Source organism: Pyrus communis, chromosome 8, assembly GCF_041283825.1.
Source record: "Pyrus communis isolate YQ-2024b chromosome 8, ASM4128382v1, whole genome shotgun sequence".
Lineage (NCBI taxonomy): Eukaryota > Viridiplantae > Streptophyta > Magnoliopsida > Rosales > Rosaceae > Pyrus > Pyrus communis.
In genome coordinates this window covers 18,743,385-18,766,695 of record NC_142572.1, presented here as the reverse complement: position 1 = coordinate 18,766,695, position 23,311 = coordinate 18,743,385, and the positions used below count along the sequence as shown (strand labels likewise).

The window sequence follows — 23,311 nt, the reverse complement described above, 5'->3', positions numbered from 1 at the left end:
AAAATACCATTCACTCTTTGTCGCATCCAGAAGCATTTGGTGGTTCTATGATCTGGTCACCCTGTCCTTCTCGTGAATATTTATTATTATTATTATCTACAAATATAATTCCTTTTTCCTTCTTACTTTTTTTTTCTCAGATTAAAATGTAAAATGGTAAAACACCTTTCATTTCTTTAAAAATTAAGAGCTTTGAATTCACACGAGGAGGAGGAGGAGGAGCAACCACCCAGATGGAATTTCAATCGGATTTGGAAGGAGGAGGGAAGCATCTCCTATCTTTCGCTACGCTAGAACATCTTCGTAAATTCTCATTCCTTTTTTTTCTCAATTCTTAAATTGTAACGAAAACAAAAATTCTCCAAAAACAAAAAGATGATTCTTTTATTTGTTCGAAGAAAACTTCTAGGGTTAGAACTTTCGTCGTCAGTTGTTGCTGATTTTATTATTACTTGAAGGTATTATGTAAAAAAAAAAAAAAAAAAAAAACCCTGAAAATTCAAGAAAAGAAAAGTAAAAACATTGTTTGTCTTTGTCGAAAATCCGGTTAATAATTGCATCTTTTTCTGAATTTTTGTACTGTTTGATTGACTGGGTTTTTTTTGGTGTACGAGTCACAAATTATCGTTTTAGTACACGGTTTATATGAATTTCTTTTCAAATTACTCAATTTTTTATGAATTGGTGGAAAATTTAGAAAGAAAATCTGGGGATGTTGTTACTTGTTATTGTTTAAAAAATCAATTCAGACATTAACATTTGAGAACGTGGGTTCTGTGAATCAATTTAAATAAATTAATTATCTTATTTCGTCAAGTTTTTTTATTTTTCTTCTCCCTCTTTTAATCATTTAATTAGTTAATTAATTAATTTCCCTAATCAAATTCAAAGACGTGTTGAGCTGTTTCCATTTCCATTGCCATCTCTTTCATTTCTCAAATCTCTCTCTCTCTCTCTCTCTCTCTATTCGTATTGCTTCCCAGAGGCCTCATTTGCAAGCTGTAAATTGATGGTAGCACATTTGGCCTCAGCCCCCACAGACAAAGTCACAACCTTTGTAGTTCTTGCTGTTTCTCTCTATTCAATCTCTCTTTCTCTCTCTAGAATTCCCCAGTCCTCTCTCTCTCTCTCTCTCTCTCTCTTATTACACTCGGCAGCACCGAATGTCGCATTGATTTAGAGACGCCTCGCTCGCTCTGCTTTCTCTCCACCACGCGTCCTTCTTCTCCTTCGCCATCTCCCTCTCTCCCCTCTGTCTCACTTTCTCTCTCTACATTTCCTGACAATGAGATCAAAGTCGTAGCCTTTTTCTGCATTTGGGGTCTCTTCGTCTTCAAGCGGTCGAGAAGGGGTTTTGCCTCGGACCGAAAAATCGAATAGATTACAAAATAAGAAACGTTTCAGTTCGTTTGGGTCGCTTCTGAGCTTGGTTTCGTGAGATCAGACACCCAGAAGAATTCGCACCCATAAAAATGGCGCCCTCTTTCAGCTGGTGGAATAATACTAAAGACACCCACCGCGGCACACCCGTCGTCATCAAGATGGAGAACCCCAACTGGTCCATGGTCGAGCTCGAAGGCCCCTCCGACGAGGACTTCCTCATCTCCGAGTCGCCGGGGCGTGTCCGTGGCAAAAACGCCAAGCAGTTCACTTGGGTCCTCCTCCTCAAAGCCCACAGAGCCGCGGGCTGCCTCACCTCCATCGGCTCCGCAATGCTGGGCCTCGCATCGGCAATCCGCCGTCGCGTCGCCTCCGGCCGGATGGACACCGACGCCGACGTCGAGCCCCACGGCGTCAGGGAAGTCGAGAACCCGGCCGTCCGCAGCCGGTTCTACTTCTGTATCAAGATGTTCCTGTGTCTGTCGGTTCTTCTTCTGGGTTTTGAGGTGGCGGCGTATTTCAAAGGCTGGCACTTTGGGCCGGCGCATCTGCAGCTGGAGTACTTGTGGGCGTCGCCATTTGGGGTTAAGGGCGCGTTTGATTGGGTTTATTCGAAATGGGTTTTGTTCCGGGTGGAGTATTTAGCTCCGCCGCTACAGTTCCTGGCCAGTTCCTGCATTGTTCTTTTCATGATTCAGAGCTTGGATAGGCTAATCCTCTGCCTGGGTTGCTTCTGGATCCGGTTCAAGAAGATCAAACCGGTCCCGAAGGAAGGCTCTTTCGACCCCGAAACAGGGGAAACCGGTTACTTCCCCATGGTTCTTGTTCAGATTCCCATGTGCAATGAAAAGGAGGTAAATTTACTGAATTTACGAATTTTTTTAGCTCAGTAACTTTTAATTTTACGATTTCTGTGCATTTTGTTCTTGGCTGATTGTGGATTGTTTGGAAAATCAGGTTTATCAGACGTCAATTGCTGCAGTGTGCAATCTGGACTGGCCGAAATCGAAGATGTTGATTCAAATTCTCGACGATTCGGATGATCCAACGACGCAGTTTCTGATCAAGGAGGAAGTCCATAAGTGGCAGCAGGAGGGAGCCAACATTGTGTACCGGCATCGCGTGATTAGAGATGGGTACAAGGCTGGTAATCTCAAGTCTGCAATGAATTGTAGCTATGTCAAGGACTATGAATTCGTCGCGATTTTCGACGCAGATTTTCAGCCCACCCCTGATTTCCTCAAGAGAACGGTCCCTCACTTCAAGGTAAACCTTACTCGCTGCTAATTCTGTTGTTAATCATAATCTGTGATACTCTGATTGAGACTGATCGAACTGCATTATTGTAAAGATTGTTGCTTTTAATGCGAAGATGCGGATAATTATTGCGATTAAGTAGCCTTAATTGCTAAAATCGGTTAATTATTTTAATTTCAGGGCAACGATGAACTAGGGCTGGTTCAGGCTAGGTGGTCCTTTGTGAACAAGGATGAGAACCTGCTCACAAGGCTGCAGAACATTAACTTGTCATTCCACTTTGAGGTTGAGCAACAAGTGAACAGCGTGTTCATTAATTTCTTCGGTTTCAATGGGACAGCTGGTGTGTGGAGAATAAAGGCGTTGGAAGAAGCCGGTGGGTGGTTAGAGAGGACCACTGTCGAGGACATGGATATTGCTGTTCGTGCCCATCTCCACGGATGGAAATTCGTTTTCCTCAATGACGTCGAGGTACTATTTTGCCCCAATTATCCTCTGTTAAAACTAGTTTACTTGCTCTGTTTCAACGGTTGGCTAATGGTTGTTAGTGCTATATGTTTTATGTGCTCAGTGCCAGTGTGAATTACCGGAATCTTATGAAGCTTATCGGAAGCAACAACACCGATGGCACTCAGGGCCTATGCAATTGTTTCGCCTCTGTTTGCCCGCTATTATCAAATCGAAGGTATATATCCTTTTGGTGGTACTTGTCCCTTTGTTCAATTAAGGTTGTTTTGCTTGCCAAGGAATTGTTGTGAATTGTGGTTCACTAATTATATCTTGTTCTTTGCTTGTCACAGATCAGCATTGGCAAGAAATTCAATTTAATCTTTCTCTTCTTTCTGCTTCGGAAACTTATATTACCCTTCTATTCGTTTACCCTTTTTTGCATAATTCTCCCCATGACAATGTTCATCCCAGAGGCTGAGCTACCAGCGTGGGTTGTATGTTACATCCCCGCCACCATGTCGTTTCTCAACATTCTCCCAGCCCCAAAAGCCTTCCCTTTCATTGTTCCTTACCTTCTCTTTGAGAACACCATGTCAGTGACCAAGTTCAACGCTATGATCTCCGGCCTGTTCCAGCTTGGCAGCGCATATGAGTGGGTTGTCACTAAAAAATCTGGCCGTTCCTCAGAGGGCGATCTCACCTCCTTAGTTGAAAAGCCAAAGCATCAAAGGGGGGTCTCAGTGCCGGACCTTGATGAAATGAAGGAAGAAATTAGACAGCAGGAGCAAAAGGTTTCCCGGAAGAAGAAGCACAACAGAATATACACAAAGGAGTTGGCATTGGCTTTCCTTCTCCTAACTGCCGCGGCGAGGAGCCTTCTGTCTGCTCAGGGTATCCACTTCTACTTCTTGTTGTTTCAGGGAGTATCGTTCCTGCTGGTCGGTCTAGACCTAATCGGTGAGCAGGTGGAGTGAAAAGAGAGAGCAATAAACTTTCGTAGCGATAAATGGACGATAGAAACACAGACAAGCCGGGGTGGTACAAATCGTATCTAAGTAGAACAGCCCGGAGAGAGGACTACTTGGGAGAAGGTCGTCGAGAGGGCTGAGAGTGTTGCTCTCTCTCTTGCTTGTCCTCCGCCCTCCAGACTCCGGCCACCCTGAAGAAGAAAAGTAGTTGTGCTATAAATGGAGAAAGGATGGCATCTATGAGGAAAACACAGATGAGAAATAGTGATGCATGTTCAATGTTTGTTTTTTTTTTTTTTTTTTAATTTATTTTTCATTCTTTTGTTTTTAGTCATTCTTTTTGTAAGAAAATCTGTTTCTTCAAACATCAAAACACACGCTACTTTACAATTTCAAAGGCAATCTTCTTGATGCTTTTATTCTTCTCATCAATTATAAATGGTATATAGTTTCTCTCTTTTTTTTTTTTCTTTTTTTTTTTCTCAAGAGGAAAAAGTACTCCTTAGAAGGGGGCCTATGTTTATATAATAGTAGTGATTGAGGATGAATTTTATATCTGTATTATACACGACACATTCAAGATTCGATTGTCGGTGATGGCGAATGACATGATGGTGGTTAAGAATAAGTTGAAATGCTTTTGTAAGTCTTCTCGACTCCCAAATAGGGAGACTGTTGTGGTGAAACCACCACCTAGTTATGCAAGAAAAGATCTCTGTTTATTCTTTGATTCTCATTTTATTATTCAATGCAAGTGCCATAAATATAAGCAGTCGTCAAGAAAAAAAAAGATGCGAATCACCAGTGAATTATCCAATTTAATTCTAAAATACCCGCCTACAAATACATAAGAATATACTAGACCGTGGTGCTAGTGACGAGGCCATATCACTCTCTTGAATCCTCACGTTTTATGACAGAAAGCAAACCCAATTTGATTGGAAGGGAAATAAAAAACCAACCCCCCACAGAAAGCTCTTCTTCAAGTCGGTATAAATGCCAGATTGGTGATCCCTAATGACTCAGACGATAAGATAAGATGAGCAGAAGTGACGTATTAAATCAGATGGTGTTTGGTTTCTTTACCTTGAAATTGCTACACCTAAATTTGCTGGTATCGCATCAGAAACCAAGAAGCCAGCACCGATGAGATTGACATCTTGTTATAGGAGCAGCAGAAGAAGAAAGAAGCATCAAATCTGTTACTTTTATGGAAAAAGAAGCTTGACTTGTTTTCCTTAATTTGTTCTAGGAAAACGATTTTCGCAACCTCCGTTTTTCTCCTTCGGCACTCCTTTTTGTTTCTGTGTCGCTTAATTCTCCTTTCATTCATTCAATCTAACGCGTGGAAGTTCCAAAGGAAGAATAAAGGATGCATGGCAAACACTGGGAAGAAGTTTCACTTTTTTCATCCTGGGTCACAAGGGCTAATGGCAGAAATGTGCACAAATAAACCGGTTACAAACTTTTAATCGAAAACAGAGTCAGGGGTATTAAAACCTGCAATAGGTCAGGTTTTATTTTTTATTAAAGTTTGTACCCCGATTCTATTGGTGCATTAAATTAACAACCGCGACTTTCAGAAACATAACTCATAATTTATTGCAAAAGAAATGGAGATTTTTCAGAGGAAGTTACATGAACATCAGAACAAATCTGTTACTCCTTTCATGATGCAGCAATCTACAAAAACAATTCTTTCACAGATTCCCCTAAAACCCTAGAAAGCTTCAAGCAAAGTCCTATTTCTACAAACACCCAAAAAACAGAGTTCTTCTTCTTCACCAATCAAACCTCTTGCCTTGTTGTCTCATTATACACATTTTTTTTTTGTAATATAACAAAGTCATCTTCTTCTGCTAAAAATTCGAAGAACAAACAATTAGGAACCGAGAGAGACTATACAACCGGAATAAGCTTCTTTTTCTTTTTTCGTTTTCTTTCCGCTTTTTCTTCTTCTCTAGCTGAGTCAAGTAGAGTTAACCGAAAATTTGAGTTGTCTGTCGGGTGGAAGTAGCCCCTAATATCCGTCTGAATCTTATAACTCCGGCTTCAAGCGGCCCGCTGAACATTATAGCGTGTCAAGGTTAGAAGAAAGCTAAAGACATAAGAACTTTGAAAGCGATTTGCAAACACGAATGAATTTGTGTTATTTACCATTTTGTCCCATATTGTCAATAGCTGAACTAGAATCAAAACCCATATGGAAAAGACCTTGGAGCTCATTGTCTAATACATTCTGCAAAATCACGTGCGTTAAATCAGCTGCTGTTTCGTCAAGCAAAAAAGACGATTATATCTTATGATTTGAAGTCTCTCAATTCTAATTACCTGAGGCAAGGAAGGAAATTGTGGAGCTGAAGTTGGCATACTTGGCAAGTTTCCAGGGAACATACCGGGAGGGTATGGGTGAGAAGAGCCGATTCCAGGACTAAACCCGAAGATAGCTCCACTGCCACTCCGCGAGTTAAGAATCTACATAGAAGGCAATCCAAGATGAAGTTCAATACATTCACTAATATTTTGTTGTAATTGACAAAATTATTGAGTAATACTTGCGTTTTGGACGGACTTACATCTTTGGACAGAATCCGTTCAATATCAATGTTGAGTTCTGGATTGACCGTCGCAAGTTTCATTGATAAAAACTGAATCATTAAAGAAAGTAAACCTTTACTGAATCATAAAACATATCGGAGCTAGACAACCACGGTACTAACATTTCACAATTATGGACATGGTTCTCTAGTTTCAGCTTACAACTAGCAGAAATTGCAGTACAACTATAAACATAGCGGATATATTTTTCTCTACAAAACATGGAAGTAGTTCCTCATTTTATACTGCAGAATTTCTTACCTCAACTTGCTGTTGCAGAGACTGCACATAATTGATAATCTCATCAAGCATTACAGCCTTCCCAGTAATCTAGAAACGTGATTGTTTAACAAATTGATCAGTATTCTATATAACATAAGAGATTACTCCGAAAACCGACCAACTCCAACATTTATGAATACCTTATTGCATCCCGGAACAAGTTCTTGAAGCAATCTCATCCGCTCGCTAATCTTTTCTCTTCTTACCTGCAAGCAGAAAGTTATATTGCTTCAATAAACTAATTGAGAAGGAAATTTTCATGAAATTTTGATACATGGATATATCGTAATGAGAACGCACCCTTTCTGCGAGGCTATGACTATTTGTAGCCTGGCCCCTTCGGGCTCTAATATGAATGTAACTGTCTTTTGGATCTCCGCTTTGAGAATTTTCTTTAGTCTGTTTGCCCATCTGCTTGCCACGCAAATTTGCAGCTGCATTTTCTTCAGTTTTTGCTTTCTTCTCATCTTGCTCTTTCAGATAATCAGAGCTCTCCCCAGACATATCCTTGTTAAGTTCCCCATCAGCATTCTATTACAGATAACAAAGAAATTAACATCACCGGAATAAATAATCAACAAAAAAACAAGAAACTGATACCAATTCAGCATAGCTCAATTTACCTTATTTGGACTGAATGCAGAGTTGGATTTGGAAACTCGTTTCCTTCTCTTTCCATTCGGCGAAGATCCTAAAGCACCCTCTTCGGAAATTTGGCGATCATCGTGAGATTGGGCACCGATTGTTGAAGTCCTCTCAGTGACCCCCTCCCTGTTGGGGTTATAGTTCGGAGGACACCCAGGGTTAGCAATCTGGCCACACTCAGAGAGACCAAAAGAACCAACCATTTCTGAGAAGCTTCCACTTCCAAAACATTGAGGAAGCTTTGGCACCATCCCAACATAGCTTGAATCAGATGGATATTGAACAAGGTGGGAGGTGCTGCTCATTCCCTGATTCTCCATCGCAACGGGGTAAGGTGGATTGGGAAATTCGCCATGGGAAACACCCGAAGGACCGCCAAAATTATCATTCTGACTCAATGAAACAATTGGATCCCAACCAGAACCAAAGAAAGGGTCAGCCCCATTTGAAGGCTTAAACATGGACACAGAACTCGTTGCCGTTCTGGAAACCTTTTCGGGCAGCGGATTCATGCTCATCCCGGAAGATGGACAGTTCAGGCTCCCATCAATTCTATGCTGAAACCCTACATCCTCACTGTCATGACCTCCCATTTTATGAACTCAGAAGTCCTAATCCTCCAAAACTATGGAGTCCTCCTCCACCAACCTATATATTATTCAAACGACAAAAGAAATCTAAGACACTAAAGGGAAAGTGGGTGGCTTTGACCAAAGTTGACTGGTGATATCTTGCAGACTCAACAAGGAACAGGTAACCTCTGCAGCTTTATAGACCTGAGAGGGTGCTAAAGCAACAGATGCCTCTTGTTGCAGCATCCCATGGACACAAAGTGAGAGGATAAATCCAGTGTATCAGGCATAAAATCCTATACTGCACCACCCTAAAGACCTCAAAAACCCTAGGATCAAGCTTCTAGTGCAGGGAAGGGAAAAATAAACAAAAGAAAATGCTCCCCACAGACAAGAAAAAGTGAACCTTTCAGAGCATAAAGTTAGACATGGACAAACATAGACATTAGCTAAGCAACAGCTCACCAGACTAACAAAAAGAAAGCAGATTCCCTTTTTCTCTTTGGAGAGAGCTAAATTTCAAATTTTTTATTTTCAATCCTCAGCTCAATCAAACATCAATCTGGTTGATGGAACCAGAAGGAAAAGGGGGTTTTGAATCTCTCCAAACTATGACCAAAATTAGGGAGAAGGAGAATCACTCCAAGCTTCAAGCAATTGAATATTATAATAATGATTAATAAAAATGGCTGCCAATTACCTATCAGGAAATAACAACTAGCTCTTGCAAGTTTTGAATCAAAAGAGCTAGAAGCCTAGAAACTGGGAAAAAGGAAAGTTGCAGAACCCCTTTTGAGATATTCTTAGATGGGTACTCCAAGAAAGACCAGAAGGCATCAAATTTATGCTTGAATTGTGACAGAAGAGAAAATGGGCAGGGTTTTAGCTCAGTCCCTGAATTGGGATTTTGATTTTACCTCCAAAGGAATCCAATTTGACAGGAAAATCCCAATTCACAAGTTGGGTATTTGCACAAACAGCAAAAGAAGCATCAAGTTCTAACCTTTTTCTTATGGATCACACACAAAATGCAGCAGAGCTATGGAGCTACAAAAAGAGTGAGGGTTTGCTTACCTGCCCAAGTTAACAGATGACATGTATGATTTAAAAGACCCAGAAATAACCACTGCCAACTGCTTTGGTTGGAAAAATTATTACAGAACCTAATCCCTCTCTCTCCTTCCACACTTCACCCTTTGTAATTCTCTCTCTCTCTCTCTCTCTCTCTCTCTCTCTACTTTGAGCATTCACTTCTCTGCAATTTTCCAATATAATAATGCTTTCCCTCTGTTTTTTTTTTTTTTTTTTCAACTTTGTTTTGGGAATTAAAAAATTGGAGAGGTTCTTCTCTTCAAGGCCAAGCTTGCTCGCTTGACATCTTTGACATACTTTAAAATTTTTAATTTAATTATTTTTTACTGACACATTTGCCAACTATTGTAACAGACCTCTCTTTGCTGTTACACACTCATTTTTCTCAGTGCCAACTAACCCATTCACCCCCTTTCATTTCTTTTGAGAATAAAAACTCATTATGCTCCTAACCTCCATCATCCTTCCATCTGCATCATTGCACACCAACTCTCTGGGCCCCACTTCCCAATCCCCCCTTCTCCACCCTTGGATTTCTTATTTCATTTTTTTTAATACGTTCCATGGAGAAATATTACGAGAGATTAGCTCTTCGGCAATGATCGTGTACGAGATACTTACCTTTTTTCTATAAAGATGAGAATCATTACACCTAGAAACCCCCGCACGTCCCTCCTCCACCATTTTTATTACGAAATATTAGGAAATTAAAAAACAACAATACAAGCGGGAGGACTAAGCCAAGACCTGCAGTGACCAAATAATCAACGAAATCGATAATAAGGGCAAAATGAAGTATCATGAGTATTGGTTGAGGCAATAAAATCCGGAACCATAGACCACCATCTATAAGCATAACTATCTGCCCAAATGAAGCTAAATAATTAGTGACTTGATTTCATTCTCTGATAAATATGTTATAGACAATTTGTCCAATTCACCATAAAGAACCAAGGGACCTTATGACCTCGCACTTTTTTTTTTCTTGAACAAACTATTTTATTTACATTAAAAGGGATGAGGTGGGCTTAGATTCACAATGTGCTAACAATAATATGGTTCAAATTCACCTTTGATGAGAATCGAATTTAAGATCTTTCACTTAGAAATGAAGATGAATACTACTAAACCATAATATTAAATGGAAAGACCTCACACTTAAACACTTAAAAGAAAGAAATATTATTAGATCGTAGCATCGACCGATATAATTCGTGATTACTTTTATATTTTTTTATTGTTAAAGATTTCTGGTGGGCCCGTGCTTGACAGGTGTGTGCTTCTCAGGGGACCACACTGAGAGTATTAGGCTGGGGAGGCATAACAGAGGCTAATATTTAAAAAAAGTCTTTAAATTAATTAAATTAAATTAATCTAATATTAGTTGGTAGTAGAACTTGTAAATTGTAATCTTTTGTTTTTTGTTTTTTGTTTTTTGTTTTTTTAACTTGGGAGGGTTTTGAGTCTCTGTGTGCTGAGGAACATAAGGAATAATGGAATCTAATCATCAATTGACCTCCTTGTCCTGGTACGGTTATCCAGCTGTAGTATTACTCTCTTAATCCAAGTACCCAACAAACCTGGTCAAACCAAATTATCTGGTCAAACCTCCACCTCCTAGGCCTGGTTGTGATCTGGCTGGCAAAAACTCAAAATTTATTCCGAATTTAGCGGCTAATTTGATGCCAAGTCATCATCAGGTGTGACACACAACACCCTAGAAATGGGAACAGATCCTCGTCGGATCCTTTTTCTGAATATCTCGTAATCGTGATCGTTCATCGTATATCGCAGGTTCAGTTTTTGTTAGGTATTATTTATATTTAATTTTATATTTTAAATTTAAAATGATTTTTGACCGCACGATATATAATGAACGATTATAATCACGGCATCCTGGGATCCTCAAGAAAAGGATCCGTCGAGGATCCTTTTCCCTAGAAATGAGTCCCAAAGTATTCATTAATTGAAAATTAGGTTTGAATCGCTATTCTTAAATTAGACTGAAACACTGTTGAAATAAGGAACCGTTGAATGAGGTCATTTGGGTAGTTCTCTCCGTATCATTTTGATGCTTTTTCGCCTCAGTCGTGATACTTTTTTCATAAGTTTGGTGATTGATGACATTAAACAACTACTGAATGAGATATATGATGATTATGAAGTCTATACTTGTCGTCAAGGTAACAATGTGACTGATCGGCTAACTCGTTTTTTCTTTATATATCGATATGGATCGCTACTTAGTTTGAATAACAGCCGAATTTCATTTTGGACATGTTATATGTTGATATGTAAGTTATTATGTCATTTTCAAAATGTGTTCATTGGAGGGGGACCTACAATAAGTACTTTAAAGCAAATATAAATAGTTAGATACGATGATAGTGATGGTACACCAAACTGATCAATGTGGGGACTCACATTGAATCATAGCTCTCAGTTCATTTCAAGTTGGAGGCTTGGAATGGGACTCGAGGAGAAGAACAAGGTCTTGGGTTTTTTTTTTCAATTTCTTAAAAGATGAAAACAACAATCAATAATTGGGTTTGATTGTTTGAGAAAGTGATTAATTATCTAACATACATATAGTCTAAGCAGATGTCGCTTTACCCCAGTTAAAAACAATTATGTATATGTATCATGGTATGAGTTCGATTTTACTGATCTCCCTTCTTTTAACAACTAATAGTTTAACTCACTAACACTTTCGTTTGTTAAAAAAAAAAAAAAAAAAATTATACCCTAAAGGTCAATCTCATTGCTTAGTACAAATTTATTGTTGTATCAAAAATCTTCCGTGAATGAATTCATCTGAAACCATGAGCATGAGACATTGTAATAAGAGATACTAAGGAGATTCTCTTAACGTAGGATTTTTCATAAACTCTCTGTCATCTCACAGTTTAACGTCACTTTTCGTGCCAATGTTAAAAACATTATTCCAAAAATACAAGGTGACTGAGAATCCATGAAGAGTTTTATTTTTGAAAGTCTCCTTAGCATTTATCTTGTAATTTATTCCACCCCATCTTATTTTAAGATCAGTAGAGCTTTCATTTAATCTAATCAATGTTTCCCTCTGACAAAAGAAATAAAAAGAGCTTTAATTTAGTTTTGCCAACTCTGCTTGAAGCTAAACCAAAGCCACAGATTTGATTCAATTCATCCAACTTCCTCATAAAAATGTTTCAAATTCCAGAACCCCACAAATAAATGTATTGCTTTTTCTGAAAGTAGAATTGATTATGAAAAAATCACGATAATTCACCTTGGGTCATCTCGACAAAGCAGCTCGGATATGTGAGTTAGGCCAGTTAATCACGATAGTTTACTTACCCCCTTGCAACCACGCTTAAATCCTTTTAGGGAAATCTTAAAGTCTGTCGCACATGCATATGTGAATTAATCATGTCCATTGATGAATATGAAACACACAATGTATCAACGGACACAATCAACCATTAATAGTAGACGATTGTCCGAGCTACACTAATGATCCCACCTTTGAGAGTGTGAGAGGGCATATCATCCCAACAATGTTTGCATATGGTTGGGGAAGAACTTCAAGCCTATACCACACGGTAAGTTCGGGGTTCGATTTGTGGCACTGATGAATCACACAACGGTTGACAGGAGAGGATGAAATGTTTTTGTGAGTCTTCCCGACCCCTCAAAAAGTAGACTGCCGTGATAAAGCCACTAGTTGGTCTCCTTTAAAAATAATAAGTGAGAACTGTAGCAAGAATTGTTCATGAAACAAGTAAACAGCTAACATTATTATTAAGTTAATGATAAATTAAATTAAAGAACCACCAAAAAGTGTTTTTATTGAAGACTAATTAGAGAGAGAAATTGGTCCTAATAAGCTATCACGCGTGCAGCGGCATGCATTGAAGGTTGATGTGGGTCTTAAGCTTATTAGAAGAAGCAGCAGCACAGATGTGGATTTGTGGTGGTCCTGCCCTGCCCTGCCCTGATTAGCAATGATGGGGTTGATATCTTACAAGATTTAGCCTCCATTGATTAGAATTTTCTAAACCCCAAATTATCACTCTAATTAAAAACTCTAATCTTTGCTTTAACTTAGTTCACAGCCCATGCTTGAAAGGTTTATGCTTTTAAAGAAGCTTTTTCCTTCTTTACCAAACAAAAAATTATGTTGCCACCCCTCCTTTTCCAAATTGCATAAAGCTATACTAATTGCAGATAGGAACTCAAAAAGAAAAATACTTATTTAGTGCCTGTTTCGAGTTGCTTATTTGGGACAACAACTGTTCTTTTGTAAAGTTTTGAAGTGCTAAGGTGTTTGCTAAATGACCAAACTTCTGCTTTTACAAAGAAGCTGTGGTGGGGAAAGCTGGTTTAAAGCTAAGTTGAAGAAGTGCATGAATTGTGAAATTAATATGGTAGAAATTAGTTTGGGTAAATTACACTTTACCATCTTAGGTTTGGGGTCGATGAAATTAGTTTGGGTAAATTACACTTTACCATCTTAGGTTTGGGGTCGATTTCAATTCCTTACAACATCTTTAAAACATTTCACTTTCATACCTCAAATACTATTTTATTTCAATATAATACATTTGTTATGTAACATCCCACATCGCCCAGGGGAGTGGATCTTGTAAGCCTTATATGTATATTCTCATCTCTACCTATCACGAAGCTTTTTGGGAGCTCACTAGCTTCGGAGTTCATTGAAACTTTGAAGTTAAGCGAGTTCACGCGAGAGCAATCACAGGATGGGTGACCCACTAGGAAGTTCTCGTGTGAGTTTCCAGAAACAAAACCGTGAGGGTGTGGTAGGGGCCCAAAGCGTCCAGCCTGGATGTGGTGGGGGCCCGGGCCGGGATGTGATACGTTTCATTTTCCATCTATTGGTCGGTTAAGAGATGACGTGGTTGCCACATTTGTGCCCCGTGGCTAAACACTTAATAAAAATTTTAAAATATTAAAATAATTATTTAAAGAAAAGTTATATATATATAAAACCAGATCCCCTTCCCTAGAATCCCCACCCATGCCCACCCTCCCACCCCCCATTACCCATCACTCGTAACCACTTCCCTCCCCACTGCGCCTCCATCTCCGACGAGAACCTCCTCGCCGAGCTCTTCCCCCAATACTTACTAGCCCACGGGCCCGCCACCTCCCTACTACAATCCCTAGCCCGATGGGCCCTTCAGGCACAAACCCATCATCCTCAGCCGCATCATGATGGTCGTCGTTGCCGTCTTCACCATCATGTCCATCATCTTCTTCATCTCCTGGCTCGCCTTCCTCCCTCAACTCCCCAAGTTTCAGATCGAATCAGCCAACGTCTCCCTGCTCAATGCGACAGGCTCCGAGCTCACTGCCATTTGGGACTTCACCCTCCTCATTGCCAACCCCAACCACAAGCTCAATGCGGCAGGGAGGTTCTTGTCAGAGATGGAGGCGCAGTGGGGGCGCAATGGGGAGGGAAGTGGTTGCAGATGATGGGGGATGGGGGAAGGGGTGGGAGGGTGAGCATTGGTGGGGATTTTGGGGAAGGGGATTTGGTTTCTTTTTTTTTTTTTTTTTGTGATATTTGTTTTTAACTTTTCTTTAAATAATTATTTAATATTTTAAACTTTTTATTAAGTGTTTAGCCACATGGCACAAATGTGATAGCCACATTAACTCTTAACGGACCAATGGATGGAAAATGTAATGGATGTATTATATTGAAATAAAATAGTACTCGAGGTATGAAAGTGAAATGTTTTAAAGATGTTGTAAGGAATTGAAATCGACCCCAAACCTGAGATGATAAAGTGTAATTTACCCAATTAGTTTTTACGAATCTAAAATCAATATGAAGTTTAGTTTTTATAGTGTTTGGACAAGCTTATTGGGTTTTGGTTTGCTTGTTTTTGGGCTAGGTTTATTAGAGTTTGCGCTTTTGTCTCTTCTTGAAATGATTCAAAACTAGTCGAGTTCTAAGAAATGTATTTTATGTTTTTATCTTTATAAGTAAAGCTCCCATATTTATATGTAATTATAAATTATTAGTTTTTCTCTTTCTTTTTTCTTGTTTCTATTCTCAAAATATTAGAGTGTTCCAACAAAAAATAATAATTTTAGAGTGTTTTTATTAATTGAAACATGATTTCAAATATTCAGTTAAGTAAATTAACAAATATATGTTGTGAAATTTAGTTTCTTTTTGACAAACAAACACTTTGGACATTATGTTTTTTTGTTATTAATTTATTATACACGTTCAAAGCACTTTTATACAAATTTATCACTCACTTAAAACTACTGATTATACTCAAAGTAGATTTACAATTTAATTTACTAAATGTCAGACTGCTTTTTATTTTTCACAATTGATTTCTTACATACTACTTCGAAAAGTGATTTTTCTCACAACACAACAATGTCAAACTAAGCCTTACTGTAAATAACCTATTTGACAATTGGTGATGTTAAACTCTTTATGAGTCAAAACATAGAGAAAACTCATAATCTATGAACTATTTAGGTCCGATAAAATAATAATATGGTGCATGGGAGATTATAAAATATAACTGATTGAGACCTCATTAGTATATCTCTCATCCCATATCACGCATTGACAGACCAAAAATTTTGTCCATAAAAGGGCATGGTGGGTTCAAAGTAGGCTTAAATAGAAGCGTGCGGAGGGTTTAGATGATCAACTAATAATTTAATACCAATATTAGCCCATTCATTAATAGGGATTAGTACTTTAAGCTTAAATAAAAATATGTTGTGGGGAAAACATCCATACTTGGTTTTATGTAAGACGGATTATGATGACACATCAGGTAATGAGAGAGATTTTATCATTTTGGAGAAGAGATACATGCCCCCTACCTTAGTACTCAAGAATTTCCAAATTCAAATTTTGTTTTTCTTAATTAAGTTGCTTTAAGTGTTTTTTTTTTTTTTTTTAACTAAGAAACATAGTTTTGAATAATCTTAATTCTTGTATTATATTAATGGGTGTTTGGAGTTTTTAAAACAAAGTACAACTATAACTCATCAAGAACACATTAAACAAATAGAGGAACTAGTAGTAAAATTCAGTGCATGATGGAGATTAAAGAAATTAAATCCACACATTAAAATATAATTAAGAATCTTCAAAACCCCATAATCTTCCAATGAAAATTATCAAAGCATGCGCAGCAAGAGAAGAAATCATCATCCTGATTTAGCTTATGATGCATGCTTGCCTTGCTCTTTACAATCATTATAAATGTTTCTTCAAACAAAGAAAAACAGTTTTCTGCAGGCAGCCAGGCACTGCTCACTCAAAACTTGGTACATCTTGGGGAAGTTACTAAAACTAGACCATTTGATGGCCAAACTAAACATGCTTTTAGGTCCTACTACAACTACAATGATATGATGAGTTTACTTTATTTTGTACCGCCTCGAAATTTTAAGAATAATTTGGAAACGAGAAAAGACCTCTAGTTCGCTATTCTGATACGACCTAATGCAATTTAAAGTTTGACACATATATGAATGAACAAAAACATAAAAAGAAGTCTTTTTAATACATGTTTCAAATTAAAACAATAAGACAATAAGAATGGTTACGTTGAAATCACGCTTGACTCAAAGTATAGTTTAACGCATGCACATACCTAAGTGATTATTTTTTACTCACACATCGAACTGATTGTAATTGACATGTAAGTGAGAATGGTTGGCTAGTTAGATTTTGGTTATTAGATCTTTGGTCAAGAATTTAACCGAAAAAAAAATCATGGCGTGTGGAATACATCAGAGCATACTAAAAAACCCTGGGCTACTGATAATGAAATGAGGCAAGTGTTTTTCGAAAAGAAATGAAGGAGCTAGCATATGAAACTTGTATTGACCCTGAGGGAAAAGAATCATGTATTGAACATAATGATGAATTCAGAAGCTATAAGTTGCAGCAGCAGCAGAATAGGTACTTCACTTGTTCTCTCAGCTTCTGCAGGTTACTGAAACACAAAGACTTGCAGCAGATTTTATTCTTCTTAAAAGGAGGAAGTGTCTGCTATCAAAATCTATAGATCAGTCCCTAAGAACATAATTTCATGTTGAAGATAAACGTTATCTCTGTAGTCCATGATCTCTCCCAATCTTTATACTACTACCATTCCCCCATGTGAATATATGTTGGAATATATATATATATATATATATATATATATATATCATAGTTCTTGACAAATGAACAGAGAGAGAATATATCCCTATATCATCGCCATTTGATTTGGCTCCTTTTTAATTCATTTGCTTAAACCACAACGGAAATTTTCTGTCACAAATTCATCTTCTTCTTTGCTAGAGACTGTCGTAGATGGCCTTTTGTTTTGTTTTGAAGGATTTGTTGTAATATAGAGTTACTATCATGAACAATGTTATTTGTGCACATGAAACTAACATACTGGTTAACACACTTTTTAATACAGACGAGCGCATAAAATTTTAAGGCTTACTTTTATTTGAGAGTGCGTTAGCAAGTTTGTTACATTTACGTGTATTAGATAATATTATTGTTCTAACATTGATGAGTGATTTTTGCTACCAAGAGTCTTGCAATTTCACATATTAGTAAAAAAGGTGTACCGTGAAACATTATGATTTCATATACTAATCCAACATTTATGTTGTTTCTTACCAGTTACCCCCAAACAGAGGGTAGAGTTTCCAAAGTGGTATTATGTGATGCGTCTCCTCTACGTTTTCTTTTTATACCGATTAAACCTTAATTTTAGTCCGAAACGTGCATGCATGTGTTTGTATCGTACTTATGTCCAAAACTACGTCGTACGAATGTGGATCGAGCTGTAGTCCAATTTTGTCCAACGACGATAAAGTCATAGCCCATTACAACAGTGCCTGACCCATAAAAGGGGGAAGAAAGTAGGCAGGCTCAAGATTTTTAGCCCACCACAAGCCATTGCGGACCTTCATTTTATTGGGCTTAATGGGCCTCACGGTTAAACTCCAAGAGAAAGCAAGTGATGAAGCTCATCCCTGTCGTCTCAGTAATCGATTTTCACTTTGTGGTAGAGCAAGAATTTTAGCCTAGAAAGGACTTAAAAATCTCAATTCGAAACACTCTCCTGATTTTATAAAAATTATTGTGTTGGGTGGTGAGAAATTGATCAATGGCGTTTGGGTCAGGTATGGTGTCATCTTCATCATCCTCTTCCTTAAACCTAAATCCAGGCATCTCTGACTTTTTTCCTCTCTCCCTCCACTGATCCATAGAGCAAAGCTCTCTTCAAAGCTCACAAGTAACGAATTGCCTGAACTTCATAGAAGCCACCAACCTTGAATCAAACCCAATGAAAGAAATTAAAGTAAAAACGTTGGATTGGAACCCTAAGTGGCTAAGCCTAGAAAAAACTTTGAAAAGTAAAACATAACAGTTATAAAAATGTCAAAATAAGTCTGAGATCATCCTGGTCCTTTCATGATTTCGCCTCTAAGTATAATATGAATTACATGGTGGGATATTCAAACATAAATGTCTAATGAGAACACATTATTTTCGCCGAATGTTGCAGATCTTCATCGGAATCGTAAGAAAATAGTATGGGAATCAAATTACTTAGTAGCCAACAGCTATACCTGCAGGAGATTCAGAGAAAGTGAGCGAGATAAAAACAAAGGACAAAACAATTGTGTAAGCAACAAATCACAAGGAAGTAATTGTGCGTGAGATACTGTGACAAGGACATTCCCAAAATACCATCAATGTTTGAAGGGCCCGTCTGCAAAATTCGTAAAATCTCAGGGTCCAGCTACTTTGACTATAGAGTAGTAGGGGTTGTAGACAGTCTTGCAAAAATAATAAACATTAAAATTCATAGAATAAAATTTTATTGGGTTGTTTTATTGGCTGTCCATATTTTGTTGATTATATCTTACATACTAAAAACACCTCATATCTATATTTTAAATTAAAAAAATATTTTAATACACCCCACATTCTTTCCCAAGCTACCCTCACATCCTAAACTTCTCACATACACCCACCTCCAACCCGCATATTCGTCTTCACAAACTTATTTCCTCCAATTTTCTTTTCAAATTTCATATCAATAGCGTATATAATTCTTCAATCTTTCTTTTAGTTGAAATGGGTTTTCATTAAGGTAAAGACAAAAAGGACACAAGTCTCACCCAAACTGACTCGAGGGCAAAAGGGTTCAAGTCTTGCAGTTGTATGTATATAATATTGAAGTGATGGAGTTTCAAATTGAGTTTTCAAACTTTTACAGAAAACTGTTCATTCTTTTCTGGAAAAATAGTCATATTGCTTATGTGAGAGAGTAGAAGTAAATTTTAGGCATGACTCAAAGAAAGGACTTTGTGGTGTATTTAGATTTTTTTTTTTTAATTTTTAGAACATTTTAGGGCTTAAATAGTCATTTTATGAGCAATTTAATATTAAATTATTATGTGGAGTATAGTCAACAAAATATGAGGTGTTAATAAAAATCTCAATTTTATTTCGTTGATAAATTAAAGCTGGTTTGGTAATACTTTTAAAACAATTGAAAACATTTTTGATGAAAACATTCTTGAACCAATTCTTAATAAAATCGCAAATGAATTTTTGAAAAACACAATAAGTGCTTTCCACTTTAAGTGCTTTCTTTGAAAGGAAAACTAATGAAAATGACTTGAAAATTTTGAGTTTCAACGATAAGGACAAAATAAAGAGTAAAGTGAATAGTACCATGATTGACTTTTTAGTGTAAAAATGTGATTTTTCGTTAAAGTGAACAGTACCGGTAGCTTTTCGTTAAATTTCTCTTCTTTGAAGTGCTTTTTTCATAAAGTACTTCAAGTGTTTTTGAAACTCAAAATTTTCTTTTTTTTTAATAAGCTCTTTCAGTCGTTTTAAAAATATTTCTAAACGAGCTCATAAATTACTAAAGGAAGGAAATTTTATAGTAATGTGGGGAGCCACATTTAAGTATTGTTTTTCATTTAGGGAACTATAACAAAAAATTCCCAGTACTATTCACTTTAATGAAAAACTCTATTTTTACACTAAAAAGTCAATCTTTGTACTATTTACTTTATCCCTTATTTTATTCTTATCGTTAAAATTCAAAATTTTCAAACTATTTTCATTAATTTTCCTTTTAATTTATCGGTGGAATTCCAAAAGCTCTGAGAGGCTCTGAGAAGTGTGGGCCAAGATGAAGATGAGGACATCAATAAGGCTCCATCTACTCTCTTAAATTTGAAAGTAATATCGCAACTGACATGTATATTCCATGCATGCTGCATAAATTACAGCCAAGTATGTGTCGAATCTTGATCACCTAAGTTTGTACGTGCACTTGCATGGGGCATATGTAATTCAAGTGATTAACAACGTTTATTTTTATACCTATGTCTTGTATTTAATTGTCGGTTATCTGTTTCTTCATTGAAAAAATGATTTCTCATAATTGTTAAATTTACTGACAACCTGAGATGTAAATTAGATTAGTTAATCGAGAAACTATGAAATTCTACTTTTTGGACCCCATCATCTAATACAACCCACAACCAAAAACCCCACCCTACCCCCCACACCCATTCATTCATGGCCCGCGCACCCCATTCTCTGCTCTCACCCCCAGTCTACCAGCCGCAGTCCAATCAAGCGGTAAGAAGAATCTTTCGGCACAATGTGTCCACCCCCTTGCACTCAAGTTAGAATTTCTATACTAGTAGTTTAAATACCGCATTGTAAAAACATATACATGTAGAGCTTTATCATCGATTTTAAGTTGGCATCTCTCTATTGTAAGCTAATGAATTAAGGTCACATGAGGACTGGAAAATTGATGCGGCTGGTCCCAAAATGACAATCAAACAACCAGAAAGTTGAAACGTACTAGGTGGATAGACAGTTTGTGGTCCAAACCAAACCCCAAAAACCAAAACCCAAAACCATAATAAGTTCAGTGTTTTGAGGTTCAAGTTGGGTAAAAAAATCTAGGGTTTTGTAGGTCTCCTTGGGAGAAACAGGAGTCCTTCAGAGGGAGCAATGAGCATCAAGTATTGACTATTTTTTATCCCATTAAAACAAGTATTAGCAAAAATGGTTTGGCAGGGCTCCTATTTTCAGTCCCAGAAATATTGCCAATCTTGATGAACAATCACAGCACCTGACATAGGTCACCATCCAATGAGCTGTAAACATTTGGGACCATTTTTTACTTATTTTTTTTGTATATTTGTAGGAATACGTGTTTATTCGACATTGCCTATATCTAAAACTACTCTGAGGATCTTTCTCTCAGGTCACCACCATGTATCTTGGATCCATATCTGTATTTCCCAAGTCCCAAATTGATTGACAAAATCACAAGCATTGTAAGGTTACTATTATCATTAGCTTTTTGCTTTTGGTGTTTTGCATGGTAGGGTTTTGATACTTAAAGCATTGTAATTTACGTGTTATGTAGACTTTCCTAAAATGCACGTAACTATTTTATCGTGCGGTCGTGACAATTAAGATGCAGTCTTCTTTCGTTTGAGTTGATGGAATAAGAATCAAAAGTTGTAATTAGTTTTTGTTCTTTTTCTCTTTTTCTGTTTTATTAACAAAGCTAAATTTGTGAGAAGCAAAGTTAATCAATGGACATGAATTTTATGTATAAAACCAGATAACAAATTAATCTGATAGCAGACTTTAGATTTTAGAATATATTAGAGCAATTAAGACTGGCAGTGAATCAGTGATAGAGCTTCCATAACAGTAAAGTATATTCAATCAGAAATTCATCAGATATAAAAACTGAAGGATTAGAGCTCGAACTCTTCTGGCAAGTTGCATGAAAACTTTGAAAAAAGTTGGAAGGACTGGTTGAAAATTTATAAACTTGCTATATGGATGCACAGCGTACGTGTAATTTTTCTTCTTTTCTGTTCCTTTTGGGGGGCTCATCTCAGAGCACTGTGCAAGACATATTGTTATCACTGATGCTTTGCTGCCAAAGTCCTTCAATCCTTGACAAAAATGTGAGCTTTTACCCATTGGCATAGGCCCCATTGCAGACAAAATTTAACCAATTGTACCATACATTTTTGTTGTTTTTGTCAAGTACCATACATTTTTGTTTATTTACCTAGGCCGCCTCGCACTGTCACCAACCGTAATATATATATATATATATATATATAGTTATATGGTTCTCATCTGAACAAGATAATTTATTTTGAAACAGCGTAGACCTTTGTGTGTATCTCTATTATTATGTACTGCAACCAAAGATAGTTAAAAGTCTCCTCATCTAACTTGTTTTAACTTATTTATCTATTAGGATAATGTTTACATAGTTACACTTTTTATAGTTATATAGTTCTCATTCGAGAACGAAGGAATTTGTATTGTAATTGGATGTATATCTAATGCATGACATTTGTATATATCTTTCGTTATGTAATACAACGCTAAAACCTCTCAATCTAACTTATTGAAACTTATTTGCCTACCATGATCACGTTCACATGGTTTCACTTTCTGCAATATCTTGGTACCATGTACTTTTTATCTTCGATTAGATCTGCATGCAAGGAAGGATCCAGCTCGTGCGCAGATAAGATGAACAGAAAATTTCGTGGCATTGTTTTCTCCTATCCAACCTGTACTCAACAAGCTGGTAATCATATTTGTTGACTAAACTCGAACAAGGTCGAAGAAAATGTCATAACTGATCCTTACTTTTCTGTAAATATAACAAGAAACCCTATTTGCTTTTCCAACTTTTTTCCACAAAACAAGCTTTGATATTTTGACCATTGAACTCTTTACTCTTATCGAATAAAAATAAAAATAGAAATGAGTAATCCTTTCCTGCCAACTTTATTTGTTACGTTGATTGTTTCCTTCTAACCTGTAACGGGAGTTAATATTTTGATTACACATACCAAGTTTTTTCTTTTTTATATGTCTTTACTTACGAGTTCAGTCTTGTATTGTTTGCTTATACAAAAAATAAATGACTAATCTTTGACTATTACTCTCCTCTAGTATTGAATAACTAGATGTCTAAA

General features: G+C 37.1%; 2 protein-coding genes across 3 annotated transcripts; one reads left to right on the top strand and one right to left on the bottom strand.

Annotated features, from left to right (window-relative positions):
• The first annotated feature begins 135 nt into the window (after nucleotides 1-135).
• On the top strand, nucleotides 136-4,487 carry LOC137717688 (putative xyloglucan glycosyltransferase 12). Its single transcript, XM_068457128.2, has 5 exons — nucleotides 136-2,234; nucleotides 2,338-2,646; nucleotides 2,818-3,108; nucleotides 3,209-3,322; nucleotides 3,438-4,487. Exons 1-5 carry the CDS (start codon nucleotides 1,473-1,475, stop codon nucleotides 4,059-4,061), a joined length of 2,100 nt encoding a protein of 699 aa, XP_068313229.2. The 5' UTR covers nucleotides 136-1,472; the 3' UTR covers nucleotides 4,062-4,487.
• Nucleotides 4,488-5,632: 1,145 nt separating this feature from the next.
• On the bottom strand, nucleotides 5,633-9,694 carry LOC137717900 (transcription factor bHLH74-like). 2 transcript variants are annotated; one of them, XM_088698771.1, is made up of 9 exons: nucleotides 9,227-9,511; nucleotides 7,559-8,228; nucleotides 7,236-7,466; nucleotides 7,076-7,141; nucleotides 6,915-6,983; nucleotides 6,632-6,703; nucleotides 6,387-6,530; nucleotides 6,213-6,294; nucleotides 5,633-6,119 (listed from the first exon to the last, which is right to left on the bottom strand). In XM_088698771.1, exons 2-9 carry the CDS (start codon nucleotides 8,171-8,173, stop codon nucleotides 6,094-6,096), a joined length of 1,305 nt encoding a protein of 434 aa, XP_088554897.1. In that variant the 5' UTR covers nucleotides 8,174-8,228; nucleotides 9,227-9,511; the 3' UTR covers nucleotides 5,633-6,093. The 2 variants fall into 2 exon arrangements, with proteins under 2 accessions (XP_088554897.1, XP_068313505.2); XM_068457404.2 differs by having other exon boundaries at nucleotides 7,559-9,694.
• Nucleotides 9,695-23,311: the final 13,617 nt, after the last annotated feature.

Coding starts and splice junctions, on each gene's coding strand:
- LOC137717688 (XM_068457128.2), top strand. CDS start 1,473: ATGGCGCCCTCTTTCAGCTGGTGGAATAATACTAAAGACACCCACCGC. Junction 2,235..2,337: donor CCATGTGCAATGAAAAGGAG/GTAAATTTACTG, acceptor TTGGAAAATCAG/GTTTATCAGACGTCAATTGC. Junction 3,323..3,437: donor CCGCTATTATCAAATCGAAG/GTATATATCCTT, acceptor TGCTTGTCACAG/ATCAGCATTGGCAAGAAATT.
- LOC137717900 (XM_068457404.2), bottom strand. CDS start 8,173: ATGGGAGGTCATGACAGTGAGGATGTAGGGTTTCAGCATAGAATTGAT. Junction 6,531..6,631: donor AACGGATTCTGTCCAAAGAT/GTAAGTCCGTCC, acceptor CCTTCTATGTAG/ATTCTTAACTCGCGGAGTGG. Junction 6,120..6,212: donor TGACAATATGGGACAAAATG/GTAAATAACACA, acceptor TATAATGTTCAG/CGGGCCGCTTGAAGCCGGAG.